Source organism: Thalassophryne amazonica, chromosome 15 (genome assembly GCF_902500255.1).
Source record: "Thalassophryne amazonica chromosome 15, fThaAma1.1, whole genome shotgun sequence".
NCBI lineage: Eukaryota > Metazoa > Chordata > Actinopteri > Batrachoidiformes > Batrachoididae > Thalassophryne > Thalassophryne amazonica.
In genome coordinates this window covers 90,999,724-91,014,407 of record NC_047117.1, presented here as the reverse complement: position 1 = coordinate 91,014,407, position 14,684 = coordinate 90,999,724, and the positions used below count along the sequence as shown (strand labels likewise).

The 14,684-nt window shown below is 42.2% G+C and overlaps 1 protein-coding gene across 1 annotated transcript in view; it reads left to right on the top strand.

The window, feature by feature from the left end:
• grk4 (G protein-coupled receptor kinase 4) overlaps window positions 1-14,684 on the top strand; it is a 94,406-nt gene that overhangs the window by 71,568 nt on the left and 8,154 nt on the right. The window contains exons 9-13 of the mRNA XM_034187621.1: window positions 5,483-5,673; window positions 6,585-6,622; window positions 7,923-8,012; window positions 8,122-8,330; window positions 14,055-14,192. Of these exons, the coding sequence (XP_034043512.1) occupies window positions 5,483-5,673; window positions 6,585-6,622; window positions 7,923-8,012; window positions 8,122-8,330; window positions 14,055-14,192 (666 nt within the window). The remainder of the gene's footprint in view (window positions 1-5,482; window positions 5,674-6,584; window positions 6,623-7,922; window positions 8,013-8,121; window positions 8,331-14,054; window positions 14,193-14,684) is intronic.

Sequence of the window (14,684 nt, the reverse complement as noted above, 5' to 3'; positions counted from 1 at the left end):
AGCAGCTCGTGTAGCCGCGGTGCTCTGATCGCTTCCTCCACCTTTTTATGATGAAATAATGCTGAATTTGTGTGTAAATGATTGTTGTACAAAAGCTTCAGATATGTGGCTGAGACAGATGATGACTGGAGGCAGCTTGATGCAGAAACTAGGTGATAATCCATGAACCGCGGCTAATGACACATGCGCAGAGAAGGCAGGGCGGAACAATTTTTTTTTTTTTTTTTTAGGGGGACCCATACAGTCAGTGATACCGGATCTAGACCAGGATAAGTAGCAGAAAACAGAAGTAAAGGAGTATCAAATTAAATACTCGTTGAATCACTAAAATTATTATAAAATCCACCAGAATAACCCAAGAAAACTAAGGCTTTTATGGTGAGTATAGTTGAATAAAATCACAGTGGATACAAAAAATGTCTGACATCTTGAATGTAGATGTAATATATTTTCAGATTGTTGGTAAAAATGCTCCATTTCAGAATTAAAAAGACATAATTAACATTAATTCAGCTCTATTTTAAATTCTTAAATAGTTTTGAAAGCACTGTGGGAGTGTTTTAAAGGTTTTTGGTATTTTACCCACTTGGTTTAATAACATTGTGTTTGATATCTTTTGATTTAAAGTGTGCACCGAACTTAACACGGGGCGGGGGGGCTGTATTTGATTGACATGGTGTCTGGAGCTCTGTCACTTCACGTGGAGGCGTCTGGAGAAATGTTCCAGCAGTGGGGTGCTCTGGAACGGTTCTCCAGACTGGGCCTTTAAGAACCTCATACACAGACTGAATGTGAAATTAGTTGTTGTTGGATGAGTGCATGTAATAACACGTGCACATGTACTGCGACAGCTGTCTGGATCGTGCTTTAAATCTGATTACTGAGTTGTTCTGTTTCTTCCTGGTGCCCACTTTGGATTTATAGTGGAGTTACATAATGAAGGCGACTGTAGTAGAGTTTTGGCTCAGACTATCGGACCCCCCAAAAAAAAAAAAAAATCATTACCACGCCACCGTGCCTCAGACTCTGAGCAGTGCAGATTTTCCAGCGGAGGATTTTTATAAATTGAGTCATAATCATGACTAAGTGGTGGTTTCTGGCTGGCAATGTGATGCCAAACGTGAGCGCTTTTTATCCCGTCAGTTTATCCTTATCCTGTCAGTTCTTCCAGAGCATTAAAGGCACAGATTTTTATTATTATTAGTATTATTATTGTTTTATTTTGCTGCCAGTCTGCTAAAGTATAAAGTAATATATTTTGGGCATGTTTTTGGTTCAGTTCTTTCACCTCCTGCTGTTGGTTTGTGGTAAAATCATTTACTCGTGTCTTTTTGTCTGTGGATGTGATATTTCATTAAGGGGCACTTTGACTCAGCAATGCTTGGTGGAGAGATGGAAGAATGGATGAAAAGGTTTTTCAGAATGTGTCTCCATTATCTCTGACCATCCAGGGTGTGTGTGAGGATGCGGGGGTTTAATTGCTTTTTTGTTATTTTTTTTTATTTATTTTTTTTTTATTTTTTTGGAGGCATGCACCCTCTGAGTGCTCTTCCAGTTGTTCACAGTAAAGCTTTTGATACAGTAAGTGTGGAATTAATTTACATTTATACCTCTGAACCTCACAAATCTGCCAATAGGTAGGTTTTTTTTCTTCAGAACATTTTCAAATTTCCTATATTTATCATCTCCAGAAACTGTAAAAACAGACATCATTGGGTTTTTAAATTTCAGACAGACTTGGAAACGTGGACTGTGCTTCTGTCAGGACAAAATAAAATGTAAATAAATATAATTACAAGAGCAAACAGAGATTTCTGACGTCCGCCAATCTGGATCTGGATCACCTTCAAAATTCATTGGAGTTTTCCGTGGAACTAATATCTATCTGTGATGCAAACTTGACAAGAATCCATGAAGTAGTTTTGACATAATCCTACAAAGCCTATATAAACTGAAATCTTGATCCAGAATCCGGATCACCTCCAAAATTTAAGGGAGATTTTATTACGTCTTTGGGGGATGTAATAACAGTAATAAAATATAAGCTGAAAATAGTGAAAATAAAATGTCAAAATATTTTCAGAGCTTAAAATGTCATAAAAATCACTACATTTTAAAATTTGCCAAAATAAACTCTGTGCTCAGCTCTGTTTGCTGTAGTCTATTAAAAAAAATAAAAACTGCAAACACGTTCATTGTTCTTCCTGTATTGGGAACATCTGTGGGTATTTTGGAAAATGTTTTTATCCACTATAAATTCCATCTTTTTTCAAAGTTTGTAAAGAAAGTAATTAAAAAAATTAACTTTATTTTAATTAACTAATTTAGATTGTGCTCTTTCCATAGAGGTGCAGGACTTGCAGGTGCAGTGAAAAATGAGCCCACAGCCAGTTAAAAAAAAAACAAACAAACAAAAAAACTAAACAAACGAGAATTCAAAATATGAATTTCTGCACAGGCAGTCCTGTGCCACTCTTCAAACTAGAAGAGAACTTTGAACTCATAACTCTGCTCGGTTACTCGCTGCCGTCACCTCCACCAACCCACAGACGAGAACAAAGTTTGGAATGCTAACCCCCCCCCCACCCCCTTCAGGTCTTTGTGACATCATAGGGTCTTGATGTCCTGTTATCAGACACACGTGATCACATGACCAAGTAAAACTATTTATCAGCTGTTTGAGTTCTTTTGTATTCACTGTGTGAAAAGTGCAAATTCCTCATGCATCTTTTAAAAATCTTGATAAACTGGAAATTTTGGAATATTTTAACTCTTAATTGTACTTGGTGGTTCTTGTTGACATCAGGAGGGAAACACAGATGCCAAACCAGAAATCCAGCCGGAAAGAAAGAAAGAATGAACTTTCTTCTCAAAGTAAAAAATGTATGTTGTTTCAAAGATGAGAAAACTACGGCTGCTTCTTTTGGAGCATTGTTGGAAAACAGTCGCTATGAACAACTTAATGGTTTTAACTGGTTTCCAGAGTGAACCTCCAGACCTCTTCAGGTTTTAGGTTCTTGTCGGGTGGTTTATTTTTCTGTCGTGCTTCTTTTTGCTTTGGTGACTTTCCGATGCAGCGTGTTTTTGTTTTTTTAAGCTGGACTCGCGGTAACGGCACCTCCGGTTTGCAATGTTGTCATCTGGCATCGGTGCACAATCCCGCATGTGTGTTGGTTCTGTGCTGCAGGCAGAAACGATGACTCTTCATGTGCCTCTCATCCTACGAGAGCCGCTCTGTTGCTTAGCAACACTGACCAAACGGCAGCGGCAAAGAGAAAAGTCAAGTGCTCTCTCAAACTGCTCTTTTCTCACTCTGCATACGTTCCTGCTGTTAGCCTGCGTTTCCGCCGGCACACACCGCTGCATGTCATGGGGTCTGCTCAGGTAGGACTCCCCCCCCTTGTCTGTGAGACCTCCTCCACACTGGTCAGACTGGCGACACGCGTGCCCTTTTCATTGTGACCATCAGAGGGCGCTGCAGGAAGAGTCACTGCAACAAACGACATAATGATTTGATTTTTTTTCCTTTTACTTGTATCGTATTTAGTGATTTGTATCAACTACAAAAATTATTTTCTCCTCCTAAACGTTGCCCTGTTTGCACAAATTCTCAGCCGCCATGATGACATAGGAGCTCTCAGCCAATCAGCAGCTAACAGTCCACTGAAGCACAAGATGAGACATATGTGCTTGGATCCAGACCCTTATTTGAGCAGGGTCAGAGCTAAAAAGAGGGACTAGGCGATTAAAACTGTCTGGTAGGAACACTGAGCTCAGAGATGGCGAAGTTTGCAGAATCCAACAACTTGTGAGCCTGAAAAGTGTGTATATTATATATATATATATATATATATATATATATATATATATATATATATATATATCTATTGCAGCTGTCATTGACGAGCTAAAACGTGACCATGAAGTTGAAATGTTGTGACCATATGTCAAACCTTGAGATTGTGAATGAGTCTGTAACAGCTAAAACTAAACTCTGTGGATTCTGATCTGTCATAAAAAACCAAAACCTCCTCCAGCTGACAGAAATAATCAATCTAGTTTCCTAAAATAAATGCCGCATATTTCCACTTCAGTTTTTCTGCAATCAGGATATCTTCTGTGGTCATGAGAACAGTATAATTGGCTTAGAAAAGAAAAATTGTTGGCGGTCTTTGCGTAGGCCTGAGTGATTACAGGCAAAAAAAGGGGGGGAAAACAGGGTTTTTTTCATATTGAGTCATCAATATTTATCATCATATAATTGAATAATGCTGCCTTCTTGAAGAACATATTTGATTAAATTCATTATGATATGGCATTGTCTAACATAGATCCAGTAGTGTGATAATAAAAGGACAAACACATAGTGCAAGCACTTATTTCTGTTGTGGTCTTGATAATGAGTGAAACCTCGAGGGATCATTACTTTAACTATTGTCTTTTATGGTGCATCATTATTATCTTGGGAAGCAGACTGTACATAAAGTTAGAAAATACTTCACAGATAAATGTGATTGTTGCAGCAGCTGCTCAGGCTTTTATTGTGAAAGGTCAAGGCGGGATGTGGGTCTGCTTCTTTTTGCGTCGTCGCACAGCGAAGCCTGAGTGTCATCTTATCATCCTGCTACAGAGTCTCAGTCCAACTATAAACCTCAGTTATTTATTTTGTCAGTAGTTTCTTCAGCTTTAGAGCATGACACAAGTTCACTTTTACAATCGCTTTTTGTGCTGCTCGCTGGTGCCACTAGAGGGAGCCATTTCCAGCTTTTATCTTCTCCACCATTAGCTCAAACATTTGGCAGTACGAAACGGCCGTTCTCTGTAATCTGCAAGTTAAAAAAAAAAACAAAACTAAACTGTAGACTGCATTAATTTCTGCTGTAATCTGTATAGACGTACATTTTATCGCGATACAGTACCGTGATTGTTTTATCACCCAGTTGTACTTGTTTGGCGCCAACAGATCTTTAAAGGATATGTTTTATGAGCAGAACATAATTTAAAAGGGTAGTTCTGAAGGTCTTGTGCATAAACACTCGCACTCGGCCTCCGAACTCCCCTGTATAACGCAGGACGGCCCAAAGGTCCGCTTTTAATGAATAAATAAAAAAGATTTAAAGGCTTGCTTGTTGTGGCTCGTAACGGTTTTTTCCATCCTCTGTTCTTGTCCTTTTTGGATTCTGTAGTCTGGAGCAGATGGGATTCCTCCTGATGGCAGCAACATCCTGCTTGTACACAAACACCGACACACACTGTATACGACATGTCACTGACCCACAAAGGGTGAGGAAAGCTGGGGGGGGGGGCAAAAGAGATAGATGGTGGGATTGAAGCAAAAAGACAGGAGGCGATGGCGCCAAGAGCAGCGAAGAAGCTTTTTCCAGATCTCTGATTTATTTGTCTTTGTGTGCTTATTTTATGACCCAAACCAAATGCAAGTCGTGTTTTTCCAGCTGCACGCTCAAACGTCTTCTCCCTCCAGGTTAGCCTCGCGTATGCCTATGAGACCAAGGATGCGCTGTGCCTGGTGTTGACTATTATGAATGGCGGGGACTTAAAGTTCCACATCTACAACATGGGCAACTCGGGCTTTGACGAGCAGAGAGCGATTTTCTACGCTGCCGAGATCTGCTGTGGCCTTGAAGACCTGCACCGTGAAAGGATAGTCTACAGGTTCGCCAGGGTCCAGACACGAAGCAGAAACCACTCCAGCCAGCCAGCGTGGGCTGCCAAATAGCATGGCTGCCACACAACCAGTAGGGGGCAGTAAATGCACACGTTAACATTTACAGTATGAAATTTGTCATTTTTCTGGCTATAAATTGTCAGCAGGCCCTCTTTAAAAAAAAAAAAAAAAGGTTGCGTTGTGGTGCAGGAAGGAAATTCAATAAACCGTCGCTGGGATTTTTAACAAGAACCAACAGTTTTCTTTTGAAATTCTTACGACGTTAAAATAATCAAGGGATGATCGACCCTTTGAATGATTAAAACTGATTAAAACTAACATAGGGTTCTGACGTTTGATGAATTCTGTCTAAAACTGAACCACTTTTAATCCATCTGTGAATTAATTGAGATTAACAGTTGTGACCTTGAGTTTAACCTTTCAAGCTTTATCAAGGTCAAAGGTCATGAAACAAGTAGAAAGGTGATGTGACTTCACAGTGATGTTTAGTGGTCGATCTGTTTGTATCTTTATCATTCAAAAGCATTGGTAAAAAATCTCAACCCTAACCCGACTTTGACTTTTAACTTAAAACAAAAAAACAAAACAAATCAAAATCAAACCATTTGTCCTCAGCTGACCCTCAGTCTTGCCCCCAAACGTGGACCAGTAAGTTCTGTTCCAACACTGTTTACACAAAAAGCTGCAGTAAATCTTCACAAAGCAGAAAATAAAACACCGCTTTCTGTAGAAAACGCCAACACCCCCCCAAATGTCAACAAAATGACTACTTCAAAAAAAAATGTACAAACACAGTATTATTATTATTTCAGTTCATTATTTAAGTTCTAATCAAAATCTTAAATGTATGACTTCCTAATGGTTCTTGTTTCTTCTTTGTTTAAAATTGTTTTTGCAGAGATTTGAAGCCTGAAAACATCCTCCTGGATGATCGCGGTACGTCCCGAGTCTCCGTCCCGTCTGACGCACATCGTTTGTTTCTCACAGCTCTTTAGATAAACAGAGAAACTCTGACTCTGCTTCCCACATTTATTCTCTGGTTAACCAGTAAATCCTGTCTTCTGTGTTTCATTTATTTATTTTGGTTTTCTTTCTTATTGCAGTAATTTTAGGAAATAAAATTTATTCCTCTTTAATTCACCGTGATTCCACAGTGCCTATAAAAAGTTCTCACCCCCCCCCCCCTTGTTTTTTTTGTAAATGTAAAATCAGAAAAATTAAATTTTCAGACAAATTTTTTGTAGTTGTGTGTTTTAATATCAAAGTGAAAACCGTTCTTTACTACATGGTTTAAAGTATAATGATGGCATGAAGTACTCGCTCCCTTTAAACCACTTTGCAAAGTTTCGTACTGTTTCTTACTGGGTCGGGTTTGGGAGCACATGTTGCTTAGCAGTTGTGGGTGCGAGTTGTCAAACACCCAGACAGACAACTGGTCCAAACCCCGCCTCCTGGGAGGAGCCATTGATCTGCTGCAGCCAAGTGATAATGGGCGTGTCCTCAACTGGGCTCTGTTCAAACTGGAGTCGACAATCCGGCAGGAGCAGGATTTCAGCTCAGTCCAGCTGAAGCTGGATAGGTCTTTTCCTGAATGTGAACGGCACAAATCGGATTTAAATCAGATTTTTTTTTTTTTTTTTTCCCCAGATTTCAGTGGGATTCACTGAGGTCTGAACACAAATGCAGCTAGAATCCAGCGAGCTCAGGGATCATCAGATGTTCCCTTCCATGTGTCACACACCCTCTCCCATCGAGAACCACACACTCGCACTTTCATGTCTAGATCCTCACGACCGTGCTCTCGCGTCTAGATCCATGCACTTTTACGTTTATACACACACACACACACATTCTCACTTCCAGACACATCTCTTTCGCTTTGACACAGATTTGCAAAGACGGGTCTGAACACTATCCGGCTAGAAAGCAATCTGGATTGAATCCGGCTGGAGTCAGACTGCCAACCCCAGTCTCAATGGGGCCTGAAGTGCCTTGCTGTCAGAATGTTACAGCTAAAACGGTTTTCCTTGAAGCCCCCGCTTGTATCTCAGAAAGGCTGAATTCCCTCTACCACAACCACACACCACGACACTTGTATCCACCATCGAGAAAAATCAGTGTTGGCACAAGAATAATTTTAAACAAAAGGGGTAGAAGCCTGTTGGGATGAGAGCGTTTCATGGGCACGGTCTGTTCATCACATGACTACGTTATGATACCAAAGTTTATTGTTCAGGGCACATCCGAATCTCCGACCTGGGCCTGGCAGTACAGATCCCTGAAGGAGAGACGATACGAGGGAGAGTGGGCACTGTGGGGTACATGGGTAAGACTTTTAAACACACGTCTCTTAAAACGGGGGAAGTCTTCAATTGGGTTTCCTGCTCATGACTCCAGCTGACTTGTGTATTTCCTCACATGCTTCCTGTCTCCAGCTCCTGAGGTGATCCAGAACGAGAGCTACACCTTCAGCCCGGACTGGTGGGGTCTGGGCTGCCTGATCTTTGAGATGATCCAGGGTCAGTCGCCATTCCGTAAGCGTAAGGAACGAGTGAAGCGGGAAGAGGTGGACAGACGAGTGCGAGAGGACCAGGAGGAATACTCTGATAAGTTCTCCGAGGAGGCAAAGGACATCTGCCGACAGGTGGGGATGAAGGAGATGGATGTTTTTTTTTTTTTTTTGGAAGAGCGGGTAGCTCAGTGGACAAGGAGCGGGGCCAACAATATGTAGACTTGTGTTTGATTCCCAATCTAACCCATATTACCCATTTGTGTCCAAAGACATGACACTTCATCTACGGTGTCTCAGTCCACCCAGCTGGGATTGGGTACTGGTCTTGGCTGGGAGCTGTGGAGATGGTGTTGGAGAGCTTTGTAGACCTTTAAAATGACACCAGAGCTACCTCTGTCTGCTGTATTGTGGGTAATTCTACAGTAACGGAATTAGAATCTGCTTAAATTTAACTGTCAGCTAAAATGTGACCAGATGTTGCTGTCACTGTAATTCCATTACCGTAAAACTGCCCAGTTGTCTGTAAATCTTAAATCAGAACTTTGTAATCTGAGCATCTGGGTTAGCAGTTGTCCTGGATCCAGATTAAGATCCATGCTTACAGGGAGTTCCTGGAAGCGTATTGGAAAGCGGCAGAAGTATTGAACTGGTGGAGACATTCAGTCTTTGCAGGACAAAGACAGTCCAGGACTTACTTCTGTGTCATACCATCCATTCCTTTTGTTGTAAAACCACTTCCTGTTCAGGATTGTGGGGAATTCATGCATATCCCATGATACAATGCAGAAAGATGTTTTCTCAAATGAACCATGGTCCTAAAATAGACATCTTTTCACACGTATGTTCTCATTTGTTTTACGTCTTTCTTGAACTTGTTTTCTGCACTAAGAGGGAGCTGGCGAGATGCTTCACGTCTGCGTCGCGGTTGGACGGGATGCGCTTTTGTGTGACGCCATGGAACATTCTGACCTGAGGCTCAAAGTCTCTCCAGGGAGGTGGGGGCGGGATTTCGGCAATAAACGGGAGAATGATAATCAGGAATGGCAGAGAATGTGGGGGGGAAGAGGACTGTTACCATGGCTCAAAATAGAAAAGTGATCCAAGTTATCCGGAGCAGAACATGAGACAGTCGGCTTTGAATTTCATTGAAAACCGGACAAGATCTGTGCCGGAATGGGACAAAAACCGTAGTATGGGACTGTGCACGGCCTCGCCAGTCATTATGACCAGTGTCACTCAAAGCAGGATGTGCACTGTTCTACTTTATAAGGCCACACTAGGTGGCGTTCTGCCAGCATTATCAAGTGCTCAGCATCCACGTTTTGACGGCAGGGACTCTGTTTCAGGCCACGTTTTGACGGCAGGGACTCTGTTTCAGGCTGGGAAGATGCTGATCTTTATGTAAATACCGAGTGGTGAAGCAGGCCGACTGTTTAACTCTGTTTGGTCCTTCTGAGTGTTTTAAAGTCACCTCACCCCGGAGACACAAATCATCACACCAAGAAACGTCTGATGCTGCAGGACTGCACTCGCCACCGTTATCTGACATAATCAAATCAATTTTATTTATATAGCGCCAAATCACAACAAACAGTTGCCCCAAGGTGCTTTATATTGTAAGGCAAGGCCATACAATAATTACGGAAAAACCCCAACGGTCAAAACGACCCCCTGTGAGCAAGCACTTGGCGACAGTGGGAAGGAAAAACTCCCTTTTAACAGGAAGAAACCTCCAGCAGAACCAGGCTCAGGGAGGGGCAGTCTTCTGCTGGGACTGGTTGGGGCTGAGGGAGAGAACCAGGAAAAAGACATGCTGTGGAGGGGAGCAGAGATCAATCACTAATGATTAAATGCAGAGTGGTGCATACAGAGCAAAAAGAGAAAGAAACACTCAGTGCATCATGGGAACCCCCCAGCAGTCTACGTCTATAGCAGCATAACTAAGGGATGGTTCAGGGTCACCTTATCCAGCCCTAACTATAAGCTTTAGCAAAAAGGAAAGTTTTAAACCTAATCTTAAAAGTAGAGAGGGTGTCTGTCTCCCTGATCCAAATTGGGAGCTGGTTCCAGAGGAGAGGAGCCTGAAAGCTGAAGGCTCTGCCTCCCATTCTACTCTTACAAATCCTAGGAAGCTACAAGTAAACCTGCATTCTGAGAGCGAAGCGCTCTATTGGGGTGATATGGTACTATGAGGTCCCTAAGATAAGATGGGACCTGATTATTCAAAACCTTATAAGTAAGAAGAAGAATTTTAAATTCTATTCTAGAATTAACAGGAAGCCAATGAAGAGAAGCCAATATGGGTGAGATATGCTCTCTCCTTCTAGTCCCTGTCAGTACTCTAGCTGCAGCATTTTGAATTAACTGAAGGCTTTTCATGGAACTTTTAGGACAACCTGATAATAATGAATTACAATAGTCCAGCCTAGAGGAAATAAATGCATGAATTAGTTTTTCAGCATCACTCTGAGACAAGACCTTTCTAATTTTAGAGATATTGCGCAAATGCAAAAAAGCAGTCCTACATATTTGTTTAATATGCGCATTGAATGACATATCCTGATCAAAAATGACTCCAAGATTTCTCACAGTGTTACTAGAGGTCAGGGTAATGCCATCCAGAGTAAGGATCTGGTTAGACACCATGTTTCTAAGATTTGTGGGGCCAAGTACAATAACTTCAGTTTTATCTGAGTTTAAAAGCAGGAAATTAGATGTCATCCATGTCTTTATGTCTGTAAGACAATCCTGCAGTTTAGCTAATTGGTGTGTGTCCTCTGGCTTCATGGATAGATAAAGCTGGGTATCATCTGCGTAACAATGAAAATTTAAGCAATGCTGTCTAATAATACTGCCTAAGGGAAACATGTATAATGTGAATAAAATTGGTCCTAGCACAACCTTGTGGAACTCCATAATTAACCTTAGTCTGTGAAGAAGATTCCCCATTTACATGAACAAATTGTAATCTATTAGATAAATATGAATCAAACCACCGCAGCGCAGTGCCTTTAATACCTACGGCATGCTCTAATCTCTGTAATAAAATTTTATGGTCAACAGTATCAAAAGCAGCACTGAGGTCTAACAGAACAAGCACAGAGATGAGTCCACTGTCTGAGGCCATAAGAAGATCATTTGTAACCTTCACTAATGCTGTTTCTGTACTATGATGAATTCTAAACCTTGACTGAAACTCTTCAAATAGACCATTCCTCTGCAGATGATCAGTTAGCTCTCTCTCTACGGGGATGGGGTAATGAGGGGATGGCAGGGGGAGAGAAGCTGCAGAGAGGTGTGTAAGACTACAACTCTGCTTCCTGGTCCCAACCCTGGATAGTCACGGTTTGGAGGATTTAATAAAATTAGCCAGATTTCTAGAAATGAGAGCTGCTCCATCCAAAGTGGGATGAATGCCGTCTCTCCTAACAAGACCAGGTTTTCCCCAGAAGCTTTGCCAATTATCTGTGAAGCCCACCTCATTTTTTGGACACCACTCAGACAGCCAGCAATTCAAGGAGGACATGCGGCTAAACATGTCACTCCCGGTCCGATTGGGGAGGGGCCCAGAGAAAACTACAGAGTCCGACATTGTTTTTGCAAAGTTACACACCGATTCAGTGTTAATTTTAGTGACCTCCCATTGGCGTAACCGGGTGTCATTACTGCCGACGTGAATTACAGTCTTACCAAATTTACGCTTAGCCTTAGCCAGCAGTTTCAAATTTCCTTCAATGTCGCCTGCTCTGGCCCCCGGAAGACATTTGACTATGGTTGCTGGTGTCGCTAACTTCACATTTCTCAAAACAGAGTCGCCAGTAACCAGAGTTTGATCCTCGGCGGGTGTGTCGCCGAGTGGGGAAAATGGTTAGAAATGTGAACGGGTTGGCGGTGTACATGGGGCTTGTGTTTAGGACTACGCTTCCTCCTCACAGTCACCCAGTCGGCCTGCTTTCTCGGCTGCTCGGGATCCGCTGGAGGGTAACTAACGGCGGCTAAGCTACCTTGGTCCGCACCGACTACAGGGGCCTGGCTAGCTGTAGAATTTTCCACGGTACGGAGCCGAGTCTCCAATTCGCCCAGCCTGGCCTCCAAAGCTACGAATAAGCTACACTTATTACAAGTACCGTTACTGCTAAAGGAGGCAGAGGAATAACTAAACATTTCACACCCAGAGCAGAAAAGTGCGGGAGAGACAGGAGAAGCCGCCATGCTAAACCGGCTAAGAGCTAGTAGCTGCGCTAAGCTAGCGGATTCCTAAAAACACACAAAGTGAATAATGTGTAAATAATTTAGAGGTGATTCAGCAGAGAGAGTGCTTTAGTTAAGGCACGTGAAGATTACACTGTGAAACAAATCGTTATGTAGTTAACTAGATCAATCTAACTGCGCAGATTAAACCGCTAACAGATACAGCAAAACACCGCTGTGCTCCGGAACAGGAAGTGATACAATACCGCAGTGAGAGCCAACCACCAGTAGAGGTGATCAATATGAATACAATATTGATGACCTCAACCAATGATCAGCTCCTACTTTTCTTTTTGTGCAGTCAGTCAGTCAGTCAGTCATGTGACTTTTCACTTCTGAGTAAGATTACTTCAGTTGTACTAACCCGGTTGTCACCAAACTTGGCATGTGCATGAGGCATAGTGACTCCAAGAAGCCTATTGATTTTGGGACCAAAAGGTCACAGGTCAGGGTTCCTGGAGTGTACTTTGTTAAAACCTTCTGCGTACAATAACCTCTTTCCTAACTGCCTGATTATGACCAATATTTGTATGTGTGTTAGACATGTTGACCCCAAGAAGTGTGTTGATTTTTTATTTTGGGGGGGGGTCGGTCAAAAGGTCAGAATCACTGAAGTGTACCTTGTAAAAGCTTTCTGTCAGTGTGTTCTTATCAGTGTTTACCCTGGAAGCTGCAGGTTAGTGCAGATGATGCACCTGTTTTCCTTTTAGTGTTTGACTCCTAAAACAAACACCAAACTTAGAGATATTTGTCTTGTTGTTTTAGGCAATCAATTTCATACGTCTTAAATCTTAATTTCAGCGTTTTAGCCTGCAAATACAGAGGATCAGAGAACACAAAGCAAACATCGATCCTTTGGAAAACATCAGTCTATCCCAACTTCACTTGTCCACATTACGTCCTCCAGTCAAATCAAAAACTCAACCTCATCTGGGGCAGCTCCAGGTGCAGATACAGGCTTTAAATCCATTGAAAATCCTCATTTCGTTTCATTTATTTATATAGCTCCAAATCACAACAAAGTCACTTCGAGGTGCTTCGCACAAATAAAAAAATCAGGCATCAGAAAAAAGAATCGAGCATCAGAAAGGCAACAAGAAAAACAAAAGAAATACTAAGGTGATCGCCGGCCACTAGCCTCAAGCCTCAGCAAAAGATCCAGAATCTAAATAAAGCTGAGGCTGTGATACGCTCCGTTTCCTAATACAGTGAATTTAAAAAACGTAGTAACATACTATGCCAGTATGCTAGCCATACGAAAGGGAAAATAAGTGAGTCTTAAGTCTGCACTTGAAAGTCTGTACAGAATCTGACTAGTTTATTGATGCAGGGAGATCATTCCACAGAACAGGGGCACGATAAGAGAAAGCTCTGTGACCCACAGACTTTTTATTCACCCGAGGGACACTAAGTGAGAACGCAGAGCCTGGGCCGGTATGTAAGGTTTAACTAGGTCAGCTAAGTAGGGAGGTGCCAGTCTGTGAACAGTTTTCTAGGTTAATAGCAGAACCTTTGTGTCCTTGATGCGTTAGTGTAAAATGTATCTTTGTTTTGAGTGGTTTCTGTGTTCTTCTGTCTCAAACTCTTCATCCTGCTGCTTTGCAGCTTTTGGCCAAAGACCCCAAAGAGCGACTGGGTTGTCAGGGTGGTGGAGCCATCGAGGTCAAGCAGCATCCCATCTTCAGAAACATCAATTTCAAACGGCTGGAGGCCAACATGCTGGACCCGCCCTTCAGCCCCGACGTAAGAAGAACACACATGTGCGTTGTGCACACGCTCACTTCACAGCAGTTATGGAAAACGCGCTTCATGAGCTGCAAATCGGCATTGAGAAAATGTTGCAGTGTAAACTGATGTGCTGCTTTTCCTGCAGCGTTTGACATTTTCCCACGTTTCCAGTGCATCGGGGTTATGCAAACGACGGTGCCAGTTAGGATTCTTTAATCAGGTGCAGACGTTGTTGCTTGCGGAAGTTGGAGATTGTGAATGACGTTAACATGCGTCACATCCTTGTATGTCGAAGCTGATACACAAAGACACCGACATTCCCACATTAGAGGCCGGCCGGGATTTTCCTCGTTACTCTCCGGGTTTGGAAACTTACACACTAAGTGGGCAAACTCACTACTGAGTTGGCTCTCAAAGTAGTATTTTTCATATTAAGGTGCTGTATCAGACTTAAAGACCTCACAGTTAACAGCGTCTCATAAATAATTTTGTTCAGACAAACATTCC